We start from the raw sequence: 19,168 nt of genomic DNA, 5'->3' as shown, positions 1-19,168 counted from the left end.
TTAAAGTAGCTTCTTGCTTTTATTTTCTTTAAAAGAAAACCTACAAATGCATTCAGTGATCTCTGAATTATTCATTAACCATTTTTTTTTTTTATTTGAACATCTAAAATGTGCTGGGCCTTTCATAAAAGAAAGATAAAGTTCTGTCTCTGAGGATTTGAACATTTACTGCAACAGATGGTTTTAATAGTATCACTTCCAGATAGGAGTTTCTACTAAGTAAATATAAAGAAAGAATATACTTATGCATCTCTTGAACATTAAGTGCTATGTAGGTATGAAATGCTGGAATAAATATACTAGATAAAATAATACATGCTCTACTTGATAGAGAAAGCCCTAGCATCATTTTACTAAAATGATTGCAATGAAGAATTTATGGGCTTCTAATTTAATGTAGATCCCAAAACAAAAATTGAGTGGAAAGGTATCTTACATACATGGCTTGTGAAAAAATGTTGTGCTCCAGATGACTGGACTTCTCTCATTCTGTACAACATTGTCAATGTCACCTTTCTTCCCTCCCTCTCATGTGTGAGTCTTCCATTGCTTCAGTTGTAAAAGCAGGCTTCTAGCTAAGAGTAACTAGGCTGTTAATCGGAAGCCTTGTTACACAAGGTACTTATACCCAGAGCCTTGTATAATAGGAGATCTGTCTATGTAGATGTCATGTTACGGCTTATGTAATCAGTGGTTTAAAAAGGGCATGCTTCACTGACGAGAGTACTGTGTGTTAGAAACAGACCTAATGCATTCACCCTTTCCTGGGTGATGCTCTGTTAAGGCAGCTATTTTGATAGAAAATTCTGTCAGATTGTTTTGTATGTGTAACATGCAAGAGTAAAATATGTAAGTCTAAATATGTGTATGTGAAGTTGCACAGTCATACAGATCTACGGCATTGCACGTATACCAAACATTGAAACTAATCATCTGAAAAAAAGTCTGTCTGACTTCTTCGAAGTGTTTTTTTTCTGAGGGGATGGATGGTTCACAACACACTGCAGAAGTACATCTTCGTACAGCATAACAGAAGAGTGACAGTGAATTCTACAGGAAATTCTGGTTACTAAGATTTTGATGAATAGACAAATTAGGGAGAGAGCATTGCTCTAAAAAATTTATGTATGTAATTGAATTTTAATATTAACATGGTAAGGCACTGGAACAAGTTGCCCAGAGAAGTGATAAATACTCCATTCCTGGTGGTGTTCAAGTCCATGTTGGGTAGAGTCTTGGATGACACGGTCTAGTGTGTGGTGTCCCTGCCTGTGGCAGAAGGGTTTGGAACTAGATGATCTAGAGGTCCTTTCCAACCCTAACTGTTCTGTGATTCTGTATATGTATATGAGAGCTGCATAAAGCATATATGGTTATAAAGAACACTTGGTTGAGATTCTGGCCTCTATTTTCTATGTAATTCTTCTATATTAACATAGATGCTTTAGGTTACATGGATGCCCCAATCTTTCTGGATGTTGAATTCCCTCCCCCCCCCCCCCCGCCATGTTTTATTGGATGCTTAACTAATAGTTTGTCATTATAGACTCTTACAATAGCAGGGATTTTCATGTGTTTATATCATACTGACTTGATAAGGGCCTTATTTGATTCTTGTATTGAAACCAGCTAATCTTTAACCTTTGTACTTTTAGAAACATTACAACAGCACCGTGAAAGTTTTGGGGTGCACATAGTCCAAGCTGCGTGTCTGTCACAGGTCTTAAATTAGTACATGTATGCAAAATAAGTCTCATACTGAGGAATAATGTTCTCAAAGCACAAGATTGTAGTGTTTGTAGTAAGACCACATTTCCCAGTACTGCATACCAGTGCCCCTTGGGTCTGTCCTTACAGATTTTCTTTAAAGGAACACAGATATCATTTTGGTTCATTCACTTGTTATCAAGGAGCATCTTTTTTACTGGCTGCAGTAGCTATATGATATAGCCCCTATATTTGCTGTTTCATTCTCCCTTGTTAGAGAAGCCTAACAGTAAAGTCATTAGCCTTTTTGCCTTTCCACAGCTCCTGGAGCCTGTTTGCCACCAGCTGTTTGAACTGTACCGTAGTTCTGAAGTTCGGCTCAAGAGATTCACACTGCAGTTTTTGCCAGAATTGATCTGGGTATATTTGCGTCTTACTGCCAGCAGGGATAGGCAGAGTAATGGTTGCATTGAAGCACTGCTGCTTGGCATTTACAACTTGGTAAGTGAGATGAGTGGAAATGCGTGAGGCAAACTTTGATCTGAGGTTTTGCGTCACTGACCACTAGGAATTAAGTAAATTAGTGAAACAATACATTTAAAATTATAATACACTTACGTGAAAGCATGTTTAATCTGCAGAAAAGCACCATGTAATGAAGGTTTAGTAAGAACATGTTTGCAAAGGCTTTTTTTATTACTTTTTACGGTAATCTTTTGGGGACAGATATTTTAACTGAAAAGGATCATCTCATGAACTTTATTGACCTCATACTTCTGTTTGATAAGGAAATTAAGTAGCCCTCCTTAATGTGGAAAAAATGCAGCTTTCTATGGAGATGATCATCAGGCCAATATGCTTGGTCAATTTTCATGTGCCACTTCCCTCCATCCCCCCTCTTACTCTGAGTATGTTCTTTTAAGCATAATTTGAAGCTGAAACTCCTCTGCATGCTAGTGCTTAGATACATGCATGTGTACACTTGATGTAGATAGTTGTCTTGAGTGGTACAAATAAGATATTCCAAGAATAAGTTAATGTAACTGTAGATGGTAACATTTGGCTGTTAAAGTAATTTTTTATATCCTTACCTTAGCCTGAAAATGTTTATTGTTACAGTGTTATGAGGCTGTTAGATAAATTTAGGAATACTGCCAAGATAGGCATTCTCTAATGGGAATTTCTGTGTTCCAGGACTTAAAAACATATTATACTGAAACATCACTCTTCCCTCTACTAGGTAGGGTTTACTCCCTAAGGCACTCCAAGTAAACCCCTCCTTTAAGCTGTTTTATATTTCTACATACCATGAGACACAGAACAGTCAAACTGTGATTCTTAATGTTTTTTTTTTTAATGTGCCTGTACATCAGCTCTAACTGGAAGATCCAGTTAACTTAGATTTATTCAGATAGAAAAAAAATACTGGAAACTGCTTGCTGATTTTTTTAGTACTGTTTACTGGGTTGAAGTAGCACTTTTATCTTTGTCAGCCCTTTTCTCAAAGGTCCTTTTGCAGTTCCTATAAAAGTCCTGTTGGTGATTCATATTTTTTGAAATGCAGTAATTTCTTGATTCTCTTGAGATTCAGGAAGAGAAAGACTTCAAAATCAACAGTGGCTCCCACTGTTTTAATTTTTTTTCCTGAAGTTGTTGGTATTTTTCTGCATGTACACTGAGACTGAAAGAGGGAAGTTATTTTCTTAATATTTAGAAAGTGGAAGATAAAGATAAATCTTTTGGGTTCTGCTAAATTCTATCAGCTGTCCTGGCATTCTGATCCTTAAAGCCTGCTACAAGTATTGTGCTACCTTGGACTAAGTTTGCACATAAACTGGAACGAGTACAGCTCATTGTTTGGAAATCTGTACAAAGTGAAAAGGCAGGATTTTAGACTCCTTTTTGGTATAGTCTTACGTAATTGCTCTTAGTATGTTTGCTTTAAAAACTGCTGCGTTTGCTTATATAGTAGCCTAGCAACTAGAAAATCTGACCAGTTTTGAAAGCCTTTTGGGAAAACATTCTGTGTATTTCTTATGGACAGAATGCCTGAAGAAACTTTACCAGTCCCCTTGATTTCACCTTTTGTCGGTGATGCATTTATTATGAGGTACTTGCATTGTCAGCAAGTGATTCATCAGCCCTCATTTGCCCATATCTGTTGGGCTTAAAGTTTATCCTTGCTCTACCGTCCAATTCTATTCTAAATAAATATTATAATGTAAAGGTAGTCTAGGAAAGCTTTTTGTTCTTTTTTTGGTTTTGATGAAGTCACACTGGTCATGGGGCAGTGCTGGTTTTATTAGGTGTTGCAGACTGATTCTGCAAAAGTCTGTGGTAGATGTCTTTCTCACTTACAAAATGTATATGTAAATTTGCTTGTATTCTGCAAGCATTCATAGACCTTGGGGTGTGTATTAAGAGTCTTACCAGATCAGTACACCTATTTTACTTGTTAAATGGCTTGAAAATTATTTTTTGAAAATTATTTCAAGTCCTATCTCCTTACTTCTGTTTGGCTTTTGGTTTTGTTTTTTAATGCAGGAAATTGCTGACAAAGATGGAAATAACAAAGTTTTATCTTTCACCATCCCTTCATTATCTAAACCCTCAATATATCATGAGGTAAGAAAGCTGTTGTAGTAAATTAGAATTGGATCTATTAGAGGAATGAAAACTGGATCCATTTGATGCAACAGGCCATTTTAGATGCATCTTGTTGCAGTAAGTTTTCAGTGTCAGTATCTTGCAATTAGTGTAATCTAATTCAGTAGCATTAGTAGAAGAAAACATAAATGTTGAAGAATCTCTGACAGTGCCTATTTTGAACAGATTTTAGTTGTGTTTAGTTGCAACTGTATTTTTGCCTCTTATGTGTTAGTATAAAAGTAGTAATACAAGAAGTATGAACTCGGAGTCATTTTTTTTCTTTCTCTATTGTTGCTACATGAGAAGTCTATGCAATTATGACAAATTTACAAATGGATATGTGAATCAAAGTTGAAAATTGCTCTCACCTGCTGTAAGCATGGAAGCTGTTTATAATAATGAAATCAGGTAATGTTTTTAGATACACTGTATTCTGGAATCATCTTCATTTTTAAAGGTCACAAGACAAATGAGTCTTTTGGCTTGGGTGTTTAGAAGTTCTAATGTTTTTGGGGGCCTTTTACTTACAACTTGATTTCTCCCTTCTCCCATCCTTCTCCCTTCACCTACTACTAGCCCTCTACTATTGGATCCATGGCTTTAACTGAAGGAGCTCTATGTCAGCATGATCTCATCAGGGTAGTTTACAGTGATCTTCATCCTCAAAGAGAAACCTTCACAGCACAGAACCGGTAGGTGGGTGTGTTCTGACATTAGAGGTCCTTCACTAGGCAGACAACAAGTCATTAAACATGAAGACCAAATATATATCTGCTGAGTCCTTTTCTCAGCATTAAGTGCTTGGAAATAAATCTAGGAACAGTCCTAGTAATCTTGAGGTACAGGATTTTTATTGTTTATTCCAACTTTCTGTGTTTTTCTACTAGTTAATTTAGAAGAGAGTAACTTCCCTGTTATTTCTGTGTCTGCCAGGAATATCTTTGCTTTATGTCTGCAAACTCAGATTTTCCTGGAAGTATAACAAAATTCAGCTTTGGCTCTGAGGCTGTGATTGCTTTTTCCACAGGAAAAGGGGGATGGAGCAAAGTGGATAGATAGAACTAGGGATGAGAAAAATTGCCCTGCTGTTGTATGATAGCTAACTGTACCTTTGTTTAAAGCCAGCTGTGGGAAAACTAATAAAATAATTTTGAATGCATTGCCGACTTGTTCAGCTCTAACTTTGTCCAAATATTATGCTATATGCCATTTCCTCCATAGCTCCTCCATATGCTAATGGTTTTCAGTAACAGTAATTTTTAAGACTTTAATACTGAACCTTTAATAGCCTGTTTCAAGGTAGTGAATTATAGTGAAAGAGGATTGCAAAGTCTGTGTGTTTACTCCTGACACTATTTCCTGTAGGATATTTTTTGAGACTAAGTTGTACCATTTTTGTGTTAAATTCTGATGTTGTATTAAGACTTAAACCATGCAAGGTTTTGCTCTTGTCTCTTTTCAGGTTTGAGGTGCTGAGCTTTCTTATGCTGTGCTACAATTCTGCTATTGTATATATGCCTGCCTCTTCTTACCAGTCACTCTGTAGGATGGGTTCCAGGTGAGACACTTGCCTTTCAAATAGTTGTTTGCAGGGTGCATCTAGACTTCTAAATATTCATCCAGCAAAAAAAAGAGTTAATTTTTGTTGCACTTAATAATGTAAAATATTTAACTCTTGGTCAGTCTTGCAACTTAATGATAAATTTGAAGCTGTGCTTGCATTTGCATACAGTTAAAACATATGGAGCATCTTACTGCTGCATGGGCTTTCATTCTAGTTACGTAACTTTGTTATTTGTAAAGGAAAAAAGGCAATTTTGGGGAAAATTATTTGAAGCAACTCGGGCTGATTTTCATTTTTTGGATTTACATAGCTTTCAACCATTTTTCAGTATGATCACTGTGAGGAATACCACCAGTTTCTTACATTGTTTCCCAAATACTAGTTTCTTGTTTCTGAGGATGATATATACAGAATGCCTGTATGGTGTTCTGGGTTTTAGTGGTTTGTTTGGGGTTTTGTGTGTGGTGGTTTTACTTTTTTCCTTTTTTTTCTTTTTCTCTGATAACAACATTCCACTTCCTAGAGAATTCAGTACTGTGATTTCTCAATCTCTTATACATGCCCTTTATATAACCTTTTACTTGAATAGTCTTAGAAGCATCTGGTTGGCAAAGATCCCTGCTTTTTGTTCTGAAAAAAGCTCAATTATATCTGATATTCTCATGTGCTTTTTTTACCAGCATTTTTTACTAAAATTATATAAATTCTCTCTCCTGCTACCCCCAAACAGAAAAATCTCTTGAAATGTGTTTTGATTGAGCTTGTTTGTTTCAGCACAGTACTGCCATGAAAGAAAAGCATTACATGCAGTTGGTTTTTTTTATCAAGAAAGATCAGACTAGTTTCTAACAAAGTACATTCTGTAGTAACGCACATACCCAGTTAAGATTATAGTCTGTTTTCTTTCCCATGATTTCTGATGGGAATGGGTGAATTCTTGGTATGCTTCCATCATTTTGAGCTGAGGCTACACTAAATTTGCCAAATATGTTGAATTTTCCTGCATAGGAAAATTAGGTCCCCTCCTTGAGTAGAGAAGAGACACAACTTGTATAGGCTTGGGATTTTTTTTGTTGTCGTTTTTGAAGCAGTGCAGTGGTTATTATGTAATAGTTGGCATGTGTTGCTTCGATGATGAAGATTCAGATATCAAAGTTATGAATAAATTATTGTTTTTTTACAGAGACTCAGTGCTGTGCAGTATATGGGAAGGCAGGCCTTTTTTTCAAGAGTCAGAAGTAGTTTTTTGTAAGTCAGCTGAGAGCAGTTCTCAGTACAGTATCAAGAATACAGTATCTGTGTTATTCAGCTTTAGGTAACAGGTGATTGCATATTAGCATCACAATTTATATGGGAGATGACATATTTCTCTTCTGTACCACTGAAATCTTTGCTTTAAAGAAAGTTGGGTTTGGTTACTAAATTTTTGGGACAGTCTCTTACTTGATGGCTGGCATCTTTCTACCCTCATTCCTTAGAAGCTGGTATGATTTGAAGAAAACAGATGGAGTTAGTGGCTAGATGGGAGTAATGCTGAATTACCAGCACACTAGATCTCAAGGCACTGTTACAAAACTGCTTTAATTGTTGGGAGAGCAACATAGGAATGTTTTGTGTTTTGTACTTACATTTTGAAAAATGAATTTGAAAAATTAACTAGAATCTCTATGATGTGGACATTTGTAGTCTTTGTGGGGTTAACATTTTGTTACAATGGTGTGTTTTTTCAGGCTGTGTGTGAGTGGATTTCCACGGCAGCATGAGAAACGCTGGAAAGAGCACTGTAGTAGAGTGGTGTTAGACCCTGACTTCATGGTGCAGCTGCTCACAGGTGTTTATTACGCCATGTAAGTGGATGGGTATTTTGTATAAAGAGAAATGTCTGGTTTCATATGAATTAAAAGTTAAATGCTATTTGGTTTATGATTGGAAAAATAAAATTGTTAAACTCACAGTGCAAGTTTATAACTCAGTTAATGTGTTTCCCATTACTTGCTTACTCAGTCAGCTGATAATTCGAACATGTCTGTCAGCACTGAATTAGGTGATGTGAGCCAGCAGTAGGTGCTGAGGAGAGTTAGGCTTCTGGCTTCATCTTTTCACAAGTTTCTTTTACTACCAGACATCTTCTGTTCACAAGTGTAATGAGCTTGGATGCCAAGATAACCTGATGAAGTGCAGACCTCTTGAATGTCAGTAGTTTCTAAGGTAGCAAAATCCATTTCTGGTGGAAATTCAGTTCTGCTAAGTAGCGTTAACCTTCACATCTTGACCCCATGATTTTTTTTCTTTTTAATTCTTTAAGTTTGTCCTGATTATGGCATCACCTTGGTCTTGTTTGGAGGTGACAAGGAACAGCTTTTTTGTTATACCAATGAAATTAATAAAAAATGTTTTGCCTATCCTTTTAAAAGAAGTGCAGGGGTTGGGGTATACATACAGTTGATGAACTTTCTACATAAGCAAATAATTGAAGTGCTGCATTTTGGCAGAAAAAAGACAAGTTTGAGTTCATAAGATAAATAGTTTTCTTTACTTTTTAGATATAATGGTCAGTGGGATCTTGGCCAGGAGGTATTGGAGGACATAATTTACAGAGCACAGCTTGAACTCTACTCACAGCCTCTGCTGGTAAGAAACAATGCATTTCAATTTATGGCCGTGATAAAGAGGAGCAAGGATGTGTTTCTGAAGTGGATTGGTAATGAAAGCATTTGTGGCCATTTACTGCAGTCCCAAATACAAGTGGTTGTTAACAGCTGGTGTTTTCAATGTAGCTATTTATACCATGATTTTTCTGCTTGAGTAATAAGCTAGGGTGTTGGGATCTCCTAGGACTCACTGATGCAGAAAGCTAGGATTTTCTAATGTATTACAGTGGGATCAAAATGTATGTTGTTTTGGCATAAGCTACCAATGAGAAATTCAAAGAAGCTTAACCAAATGGTTGTGTGTCATAGGACATAGGTTACAAAAAAGGTGTTTTCTTTGCTTCTGGACCTTCACCGGGGGCTGAGAATACACTGTGTGGGTTAACTAGTAATATAGTAAAGAAAGCAAAAGCAGGATAGGTCTTAATCTTTACCTTCTTTGGAGGAGCAGAAATAGAATGGAGTTCATCTGATTGATTGGGGTTTTGTCAGTTTCCACTATGTTTGCTATTCTGATCATAAAAAGAGAAATGAAATGGGGACAGAGGTGAAACTGGGCTGGATGCAGGTGAATGTGATTTGGAAGGATGAGAAGGTTGACAGGAAGAAGTGAGAGACTTCATTTTTTGTCAGGTGTAGAAATGAGGATCAAAATAAGAGGGAAAGTTAAACAGAATAAAGTAAAATAGAGTATTGTCTCAGTTGCTGCATCAGAATTGTGGTTAGAAGACTTTAGTGCTCCTCTGAAGTAACAGCAGTAAAATTTTACTGCTTTTACATAACTAAGAAAGGAGTGGATTGGGAAAAGTCTTTTAATGTGGCCATCTGAGATACCTCTCTTCTGCAATAAATTGCATAAAATTATTCTCTTGATGAGTTAATATTGGCTGTAAAATGTACCTACAAGCTTTCTGACACTGCTGCATTTTAAATGCTTGGTATCCATTGAATTATTACAATAGTTGGTTCCTTTTGGAAGTGACTCATCACTCCATCAGACTGAAAGTTCTAATTTAAATATTGAACCTGCTGAATTGGGCCACCCAGTCGAACTACTGCCTTTAAAAGGTGTGTAGGAGGATCTGGAACTTGATGATATGACAGTTTTCAGACCTCATTGTTCATTTCTAAGCAGTTTGTCCTTAGAGATTACTTCTAATTGTAAGAATCTTCTAGAATATCTGTAAGTTTTTCCAAAGCTATTGCCTCTATTGCTTCTCTATCCCATTACCTGGTGTTGGTGATGTCATGATATCAATTTTTCCCCTTTTCCCAGTTACCAGTTTTTTCGTGCATCCATGTACACACACATCTATGGGGTTTTCTTCTTAATACTCTGATCACTGCCTTCCTTCCTATCTTGTTTATTGCAATTTTTTAGAAGCAGCTTTAAGAAATTGTCAGTTAAAAAAAAAGTGACCTGCATGTCCTTGGTCTCATGCTATATTCAAGGAATTTGACGTTTTAAAATGTTGCAGTCCTTTCACCTCACTGCATTCTCCAGGAGATGTGTAAAAATTAGCAGCATTATAAAATTCTGTATGTTAAACATAGAACTGTGGGCACCAAATAGAATATTATCTGTGCAGCTTCCCAGAGAAGTTTCTAGTTCTGCCTCTGCCTAGGATTTCCTAACAGCAGCAAATTCTTTGAAGTTCATTTAATATTCAGGCAAATCCCTATGTTAGGATTATTTTTAGGTATCTATGCTGAAGCTGTTTATATAATTACATATAATAAATGGGAATACTATTAGTCATTATTGCAATGAGAACTATCACAGCCTCTGTGTTTGGATATGTCTCTTGGAGGAAGATTTTTGACAATATACTGTATCTATACTCTTTATTTAAATAGTTCAGGTTTGTGGAATTAAAAAAAGAAACACAAAAACCCCAACAAAAAAACAGAACAGGTTCTGAAATAGCATCAGAAAGCTATGAAATATCTCTAATGGAGTTAAAAAGCTGTAATGTAAGAGTGGTCTTCTTTCACTGTTACCCAGAGGTGCACTAGAAAGGGCAGGAAATAATATTTTTCCCAAGAAAAAGCCTTTCCCTTGTATTGCTGTTAATCATCACTGGTTATTGGTTTCATAGTCATTAGGCATCCTAATCACCTCAATGAGTCACCAAGACTCAATAGTACTACCAATGTCGCTTGGACCTGGGGACTAGCTCAGTTCCAGTCAATCTTTTCCTTTGAAAGCAAGATTTCTGCACTTGTTTCAGATGGAAATCTCCATCTTGAGTGCAGAGACACACAGGTTTTCTTAGCCTGGTACACATGAAGCATGGTCAGCAAGTCCCTGTTGTGTCAGAACCTTTATCTAGTGTATTTTATTGAGGTATTTACTGCTTTTGTTGGATGTGGTTTTCATTAGAGCTCATTTCTGAAAGGCAAGAGTGGATGCCTGGCCTGAAACCATCCCTCTTTTGTCATCAATACTTGCAGAACTTGGCTTGCCAAGTCTGAATTGTGGTGTGTGTTTGTTTTTCTACCTTTCAGTGCTGGATTAGACACAGTGAGCAAGTTATCACATCCTGAAGGAAAACAGTTTTGTTTTTTTCTGTCAGAGAAGAGCCATGACTCATTCAAACAGGTTTAGATTGTTCTACTGTTGTGCTGATTTTTGTCTCTGTATGGTTCTCCTCAGTCCCCAGAAGTACAAAAGGTTCAACAAGCAGAAGTACTGCCTCTTTTCTGATCCTGTTGCAGAAGCTTTTTGCTACTAACTTGTAGATTTTAATTCTGCTTATTGAGAAGGTTACTTATTGAAAAGAGGGTGTAATTCTAGCGAGTAGAAGATGGGAAGGCAAATCAGTGTATACTGTTGATCTGTTGTGGTTCAGTAAAGCAGAAATGAGTTTCTGAAGTCTTTAATGTGGTCTAGGATAGGGTGAAATCAGTTTGTACCAGTTCAAGAGGATGGCATGGAAAAAAGCCTATGTGTGAATAGAAGAGCAGTTCACAAACAGATGTCGAGGCTGAGAAAATTGGCTAGCAAAGGGCAAATTAGTGTTGGACAAGTGGAAGGCAGAACGCTAAGAAGCATTTTTGTGATGATGGCAATAATCTTTTGTGCTGGCTAGAAGTCAGACAGGAAGGCAGTGGAGGAGATGTTTAATGGTTAGTTACAGCATCACAACAGCATCTGGAGATCAAAATCAGATATATGGCTACCATTCCAACTCACAGGAAGTGAAAAGTTTTTGATTTAATTAATATCATGCAATGTGTGGTTTTGCTGGTTGAAAGAGTTTAATTTCTTCTCATGGTTGATGAGTGGTTTGCCTGTTACAACTTTTAGGAAAGCCACTTTTACTTTATTATAATGTGAATAAACATCTTTATGGCATGCGTGCCATATGCATTGGTACAGTCTTTTTATTAAATGTTATCAGAGATCTTCACAACACAAATTTCTGCCAATAGGGTCTGTTCTAGTGGTTTAGTGCGTTTCTCAGTTTGTGTTTTTGCGAATGGTAATGAAAAATGACTTAGTTAATCAGATTTGGTATCTGTAGGCTTTGGGATTTCAAGGAATTTGTTGGATGTCCTTAACATTTCCAAGGCCCCGGCAGCCTCAGAATATCAGCAAAACAGTAATGATGTTTAAAAGTGCATTAATTTTGTTACTAGGTTGATGGTAACACATGCAAATGTTGCTTACAGCATAAAACTAGGAAATTCCTAGTTGTAATAACATGCTAAACAGTGGATAATACTTCATCAGCTACCCATAAATTTTTAAACAATTAAAAAAATGTGTGTTCTAAGAAAAAGAACATAGTCTAAAAGGAAGAAAAAGGTATGTATGCATTGTCAGAAAAATGGAGTATTTTGCAAAGATGCATTTTCTAAAGGAGATTGTATCTCATTTACATTGACAGAACAGTCAAATTTATAGTTTTATCTGCATCTTAAAATGTGGTTTACATGCCTTGAGCTAACAAGTAGACTACACGGATTTAAGACATGTAGACCACATGTGTTTAAATAAATGTGTTTCTCTTGCCATATAGTGAACTCTGTTTTCTCAAGTTGCAAAATCAATTTTTTTCTTTTCTTTTTTTGGTGATACAAGAGAAAATCTATTAGGAGGCAACATAAAGTTGCTTTTCATACTGCTTATAAGCTGTAGTGGAGAGAATAGCCTGCCCAAATTACAGTGGGAGCTGTTGCTAGGTAGGATTTTATAGAGATTAGCAAGTTACATTTTCCATAGTTGTTTTATTTTTAGTCTAGATGTCTCAGACGCTCTTATTTTATATACTGTCTTCATTAGAGGGGGAGTAAAGAACATGTAGGAAGTCAGATGTCTGTGAAACATAAGAGATCTATGAATGATATTAACGTGATGTTAAGTTTAAAATGTGTCTAATACTTTTATTGCTGCTTGGATGTATAAAGTCAAAAAGATTTTGGAAAAACAAGGTGGTTTCACTTTTTTTTAGGTTCTAAATCCTACTTTGTCTGCAGCAACTTCATTATCGTTGAATACTGCACATGCCATAGAGACCCAGCTTGCTTTTCAGCAGCTGGTGCATAAGTTCACTTTTTGAACAATTTACTTGTAAACGAGGAAACTTAAAGTTGCCTTTTCATTTTCTTAGAGTAAAATTTTAATCCCACACTGGCATTTTATGGAAGATTTAAAGTAGTAGTTAAAACATGAGAGCCAAAAGAGTCGTTTGTCCTCCTCAAAGCTGCAAAACAAAACTTCTGACATTATAATAGCCTGTTACAATAAAAATTTGATCTAATAGAGCTGAATGCATTTTATTGATTTGATGCTCATTGCTCAGGTTGAAATCTATTTATTTATTTATTTATTTGAATTTTGCAAATACCTGCAGTCTAATCCCCTTGCTTAGTTTTTTTTTTGCAGGGGGAATATGGAGTAAGGGGAGTGGAAAATGCCCCTGTCCCCATGCCATGCACAAGGCCATATGTTGTTTACATTGGCTTGGCCTTTGACTTAATTTTATGACGTTCCTGTCATAAAACATAAATGTTATTTTCCTTGTCATTTTGCAGTCTCTTTTGGATGGAGACCCTTCTAGGTAGATTGCTACTTCTGTCAACACAGATGGCAAATGTGGAATGAAATAAATCACCTCAAAGAAAATTCAGCTATATTTTTGGGAATAGGCTTACGATGAGCTTTTCAGTGTAATTATCTGTTGTGATTGAATCTTGGGGATGAGGCCATTCATCTGAGGGGATCTGGCATAATTAACAATTCTTGGTTGTTCCCCTTTTAGTATCCAACAAGAAATCTAATATTGCCATTAGTGAAATCAAGAACAGTAGTAGTACAGCATTTTACTTCTATCTTAGGTTGCAAATGCCATGAAGAACTCACTGCCCTTTGATGCTCCTGATGCATCGCAGGAAGGCCAGAAGGTACTGAAAGTAGAAGTTACTCCAACAGTGCCGAGGATTTCTCGGACTGCTATTACAACAGCTTCTATCCGTCGTCATCGCTGGAGAAGAGAAGGTGAGCTCTCTCTGCCAAGAGCAAATACTGTAGCATACTGTATCCATCATCATCACTGTAATCTGGCTTCTTTGGATGTTTGCAAAACAGTTGGTTGGGGTTTTTTGTTTGTTTTTGAAAAGTGATACTCCATAACAATGTATAATATTTTACATCTTCAGAGCCCTGCATGAACATGGAACATCTGGGGTGTTTGTTTTGTTTATTGATTTGGTGATAACCCATGAGGTAGGTGAGAAAATGGAGAAGCTGGAAAATGTTCAATAAGGCTTCTTTTTTTTCCTCCATGTAACATGGCATAAAATTGTAGGGTAGAGTTTGGCTTAGAATTTGAGTTCTTTCTTTAATCCACACTAAAACTCAAATGCCTCCCATCATAAATACTTCAGGGAATGAATGGTATTATCCAGACCTTGACAGGGTTCCAGATACCTAAAGCTACTGAAGGCAGTGGAAAAGGGAAAAGCGGGACATCACAATCCTACTGTTATGTGGCCCAATTTAGCAAGGGGCCATGTCATAAAATAGCTGTGGATAGCTTAGAATAAGTCCTTATTTTTCCTCAGTGAGTACTTTGTCATATGAAGCATGCCTGACTATATAAAGAAAAATAATAAATACATAGTAATATTTACCTTGATGCAATGCCATCTTCATTGTAGGTGTAGCAAAAAGCTTGCTTTGAAATCATTTTGTCATAAAGCTTTGTTGCTGCATCTGTAAAACATTAAAAAAAGCTGCATGAAGGTAAAAGGTAGAATAACCTAAACATAAACTGAGGGTGAAGTCTGCATATCAAGATTATGTGTTTTCCTGTGGTACTCTGGTTTTTGTTTGGTTTGCTTTTTGTTTGTTGGGGTGATTTTTTTTTTTCCCTGTATCATATGCAAAAGGATTTGATGACCTGAGGTCTTCAGTTGAACCACGATGTCCAGGACAAGTAGCTGTCTTCTGTTCTCAGAACGCTGGGTTATGTTTGTCTTCACTGTAGTTGCCATTATATTCATTTGCTAGTCTCTGGTCTGCAGTATAGCCCACCTGTCCCTCTCTGTGGATGTTCTCACAACTTCTGACTAAGCATGGATAGTGTTTTGTTTGTTCCTTGTCCACATAAATCTTCTATTTTCCCTGCCTGGGTTGGAACACCAAGAAAGGAATAGAAAAGCACTAAAATGTTATATGTTGAATCCCAGATGGCTTTGACTTCTCAAACGAGGCTGACTCAAGCATACCTGGCTCACCGATCCAACACGGCTCCACAGACGTAGGGATCAAACGTGAGCAAGAGGGGGAGGTGCTGATGCGCAGGACCCCTGAGCATGGCTTCCCGGAGCCCACCTTGGCAACAGCCACAACAGAGGGTAGGACAGAGATGAGGAGGCAGAAGTCAGTGAGGCAGTTGCTGGAGGAGGATCCTGGCTCCCTATCCCCAAGCAGAACTTCTTTCCATTCTAGTGTGTGTTTCCGCTATCCCAGGGTGTATTAGCTTCTCTTTGCAATACACGCATCCCCTATATACCTAACATCAGGTCAGGTACTATCTTTTGTTATCATGTGGGCTGGCCTGGGGCTTGCATCTGTGTGGTGAAAGACTGCTTGGCATGGCAAAAACAAAAAGATGGGTAATAACCAAGAGCTTTGGGTTTGCTTGGAAACTTTCTATTACTGAGCATGTTTAATTTAATACTCAGAAGGTAAAAATGCACCAGATGAAAAATAGTATAGAGTATAAATGGATTTGGCTACAACTTGGTTACAGTAGTGTCTTGTTAATCTGCAATTCTTAAATTTCCAAGAACAAAACTTCTGTTCCAGTTGAAAGTCAGACCCTTCTGAGACAGATATACAACTGCTGATGTTTTTACTTGCCAGTCATCCTTTAATTGAAAATTCATACATACACATGAATGAGCTGATTGCTTTAAAAGAAAGTATCAAAAAAGAGTTTGTGTTTTCAAGAAGAAAACAGGTTGTCATATTTTTAAAGACTTTAGAAACAAATATTGCTTTCATTCTCAATTATGCTGGCCATACAAATGCTATAGGACTTCATTTGTCTGCTTTGCAGTCAAGAATAGCAGATAGAGTAGCTGGCAGAATTTTTCTTGAGTTTATCTATTAATTTTCTTATCTTTACTCCATAAAGGATGTGGGTTTGAGTATTGAGTTTGAATCATGATTTCTCCTCAGAGATGAGAATTAATTTCTTTTAAATTTAACTAAACATACTTTCAACTGTTCTCCTAAGTCTTCTTTTCCATCTGAACATTCCTTTGTTATTTGCAGCCTCTTTAAGCATATTGGTTGATTATAAATGAGATTTGTGTGCACGTTTAGATATGGCTTACATAGGTTTCAGACTTGTTCTTCTGGAAACAATCATCTGGAGAATTTGGAGATCTAATGTAGTGTTACCACAGAATCCTTGCCCTTAGAGCTGCTATCAAACAATAAAGGCGTTGTGCTTCTTTAGGAGATAGTTGCATAAGAGTGTTTAGTGCAAATTTATAATCCACTCCTTGGTGCATAGCTAATTTGAGCATGCTCAGTAAATGAGTCCTGTCTTCTAAATTCTCTTGTTCACTTGGTTTTATTCCATTTTACTAAACTTTGCATGTGCATGCCCTGAAGGATATAGAGAAGTCTTCAGCTGCAGAGAACCTTCTGGGAGAGACAGGAAGTGGGAAAGAAGTTGATAAAGATGTGGCCTTCTGTATGATGGACATCTATATGATTTGGCATGTTGCTGGATAAGCATCATTCCACATACTTTATTTCAGTAGAAGTGGATTGAATACCCTTCTGTAACATTAGCAGTGTATAAGTACATGCTTGGGAGAACTGAGTTCTGCCAGTTGATGGCATCTGGGAGAAGACCAATGAATGAAGTTCCGTTTGATTATCAGCATAGAATTGTGTGTGTATATATAGTGGTCTATTATTTTACTGATGCTGATTTCACAGAAAAAATCAGCTAGCAAATTCCCTCTCATAAATGTCATTTTGATATCAAACAACATAATGGGAGACTAATCATTTCTCATGACTTTTTAGCCTTCAGGTATAGCAAAAATAAACAGTAAAAGTTATTTTAAAAAGCTATATAAACCCCTTCTTCAGATCAGTGTTTTGACCCAATAAATAGAAAAAGACAGAAGGTACCAAAATGACTCAATAATGTCTTACGAAGTATTCTGCTTCTGGTTGGTAGCAGCTGTGGTTATGTGCACTATTTTGGATCAGTGGAGAATGCTGTATCTACATCTACAGGATTAATTATGTACAGGCATCAATAAAGAATTATCTGGGGACAGACTTACTCTGATAAGGAACAGTGAGAGTCCTGAATCACACTGTAGTGCAATTGATATGATTTATGTCAGGTTGCACTGTATCTCTTCTGACCTATAGAAGAGTTCTTGGAAAACATAGGGGTTTAGGTTTTGTTTTCTTTTTTAATTGTCTTATTGGTCTATTGGGGGGGAAAGGGGGAAGAGGAAGAAGTGAAATTTATTACTTCATCCTGTTTTCCCCTCCTAACAGAGTAAGTAAGGACTCAAACATTTTTTTTTATTGTTTCTGAGGGCAGTTTTTAGAGGAAAAATAACATGTATTGGGAAAAGAGTATGTGTTTGCTGAATTACTTCAATCCCACTGAGAACTTCTGTAGGTATGTGGACCTGACTAGACAGAAATTCTCTTGCATGTTGTCTTCTCTACCTTCTTCATTTTCGAGCACTGCTGAGCTGCTTGGGCCTCTGTATAGTTGCAGCATCCAAAAGCTTGCAACAGCCCCTCTCAGTCATGTCTTTAAATTCTGTGGATAAATGCCATTTTTTCAGTGTGACTATTCTGCTTCACTGTCCCTGAATAGGATTGTCTGGTTTAGCATCCTGTTAGCAATGTTTTAACATAAACTTTGAAGATGACTGGTGTACTTGTAATAATAAAACCTTAGGCATATTGTCTGGAGAAACTTTTTGGGCTTGAGAGGGGACTTCAGCTGCTGCTGTTGCTGCCTGTAACCAAACACGCTTTCATCCAGCTTTGCATGAAAGGAAACATGAATGTTGGTTTATTGGAAAAGTGCTCTTGCTTTCAGTATGTTCCAATTCTGTCGTATTTTTATTAGCATTTTTGATTATGTGTGGGAAGGTTGGGGTGGGGGATGGAGATGTGGTGGATTATGAATAAAATATGTCACTGTCTAATGTAAGAAAATATACTAATGTCTCAATGAGAAGATGAAGGCCTAGTTTGACCAAATAGGCTGGGAAGGAAGGGGGGGGGGGTAAACATGTTTTAGATATAGTTATAGCAAGTTAAAGTAAGTAACACACCTTCATTTTAATAATAGCCCTTGAAACATGAGAAACTTCTTTTTCTAAGGCTTTACCAAGGAAGAAAGACTGCAGTAACATGAACTGCAGTCAGCAGAACGACCTTTCTGTTTCAGGGAGGCTAATGAGTCAAAATAGAACTACATAAAAACTACATAATAAGCTCACATTGCTTCTTTTGTTTCCTGAAAAGAAGTAAGTTAGTTTAAAACAGAATAATAAAACCTCCTTTTGAATTATCTTGATTTACACTTCAGAATATAAAGTTGGATCAGGCTATGCTTCCGCTACATAGAGGCGGCAATAACAGTGAAAGCTTTATGTCTGCATTGCTTGCCATGATGTAAAATGTTTCTTACCACTCTGCTAACAATTAGCTTGAAAGGATGAGCTTCCACTCAAGTGTTGGATTCTCGTACATCCTTGCCACCACTTTTTCCCCTTTCCACAAAAGAGATTTAAACATGTTTGCTTGGTGGCAAGCTGAGTTGAGCAAACTGCCAGTACAATGGCTTTAGCTTGGACAGATCCATAGGCTTTGCAGATTTCTTGCACATAATCAAGCTCTGTAGCTTTATATAAAGAAAAGCAAAATTCTTGTAGCCTGAATGTGTCCTGTTTTACTAACATGGTTAAAGTTTGGCTTTTTTTCACTAAAACAAGATATGTGGAGCAAAACCTCAAACTCTATTTCCAGTTGTGAAATTTGAATGCTGTTCAGTTTCCTACTGAAACAATAACTCTATGAGTACTT

At 36.9% G+C, this 19,168-nt stretch overlaps 1 protein-coding gene across 18 annotated transcripts in view; it reads left to right on the top strand.

Moving 5' to 3' along the window:
• Positions 1 to 19,168, top strand: part of HYCC2 (hyccin PI4KA lipid kinase complex subunit 2) — a 75,362-nt gene that overhangs the window by 29,439 nt on the left and 26,755 nt on the right. For 16 of the 18 annotated variants that reach the window (XR_010610647.1, XM_065670031.1, XM_065670032.1 and 13 more), the window contains 8 exons: positions 2,029 to 2,208; positions 4,252 to 4,332; positions 4,933 to 5,048; positions 5,819 to 5,914; positions 7,651 to 7,767; positions 8,464 to 8,551; positions 13,915 to 14,074; positions 15,268 to 15,435. Coding sequence is in view for 17 of the 18 variants with exons in the window: in XM_065670031.1 (XP_065526103.1) it covers positions 2,029 to 2,208; positions 4,252 to 4,332; positions 4,933 to 5,048; positions 5,819 to 5,914; positions 7,651 to 7,767; positions 8,464 to 8,551; positions 13,915 to 14,074; positions 15,268 to 15,435 (1,006 nt within the window). In the remaining variant the exon portion in view is untranslated. The remainder of the gene's footprint in view (positions 1 to 2,028; positions 2,209 to 4,251; positions 4,333 to 4,932; positions 5,049 to 5,818; positions 5,915 to 7,650; positions 7,768 to 8,463; positions 8,552 to 13,914; positions 14,075 to 15,267; positions 15,436 to 19,168) is intronic. The other 2 variants (XM_065670039.1, XM_065670038.1) reach the window with 1 other exon arrangement.

This window comes from Lathamus discolor, chromosome 3 (assembly GCF_037157495.1).
Source record: "Lathamus discolor isolate bLatDis1 chromosome 3, bLatDis1.hap1, whole genome shotgun sequence".
NCBI classification, from domain to species: Eukaryota; Metazoa; Chordata; class Aves; order Psittaciformes; family Psittacidae; genus Lathamus; species Lathamus discolor.
The sequence above is the reverse complement of the archived record's forward strand: the minus strand, read 5'-3'. Positions and strand labels throughout refer to the sequence as shown.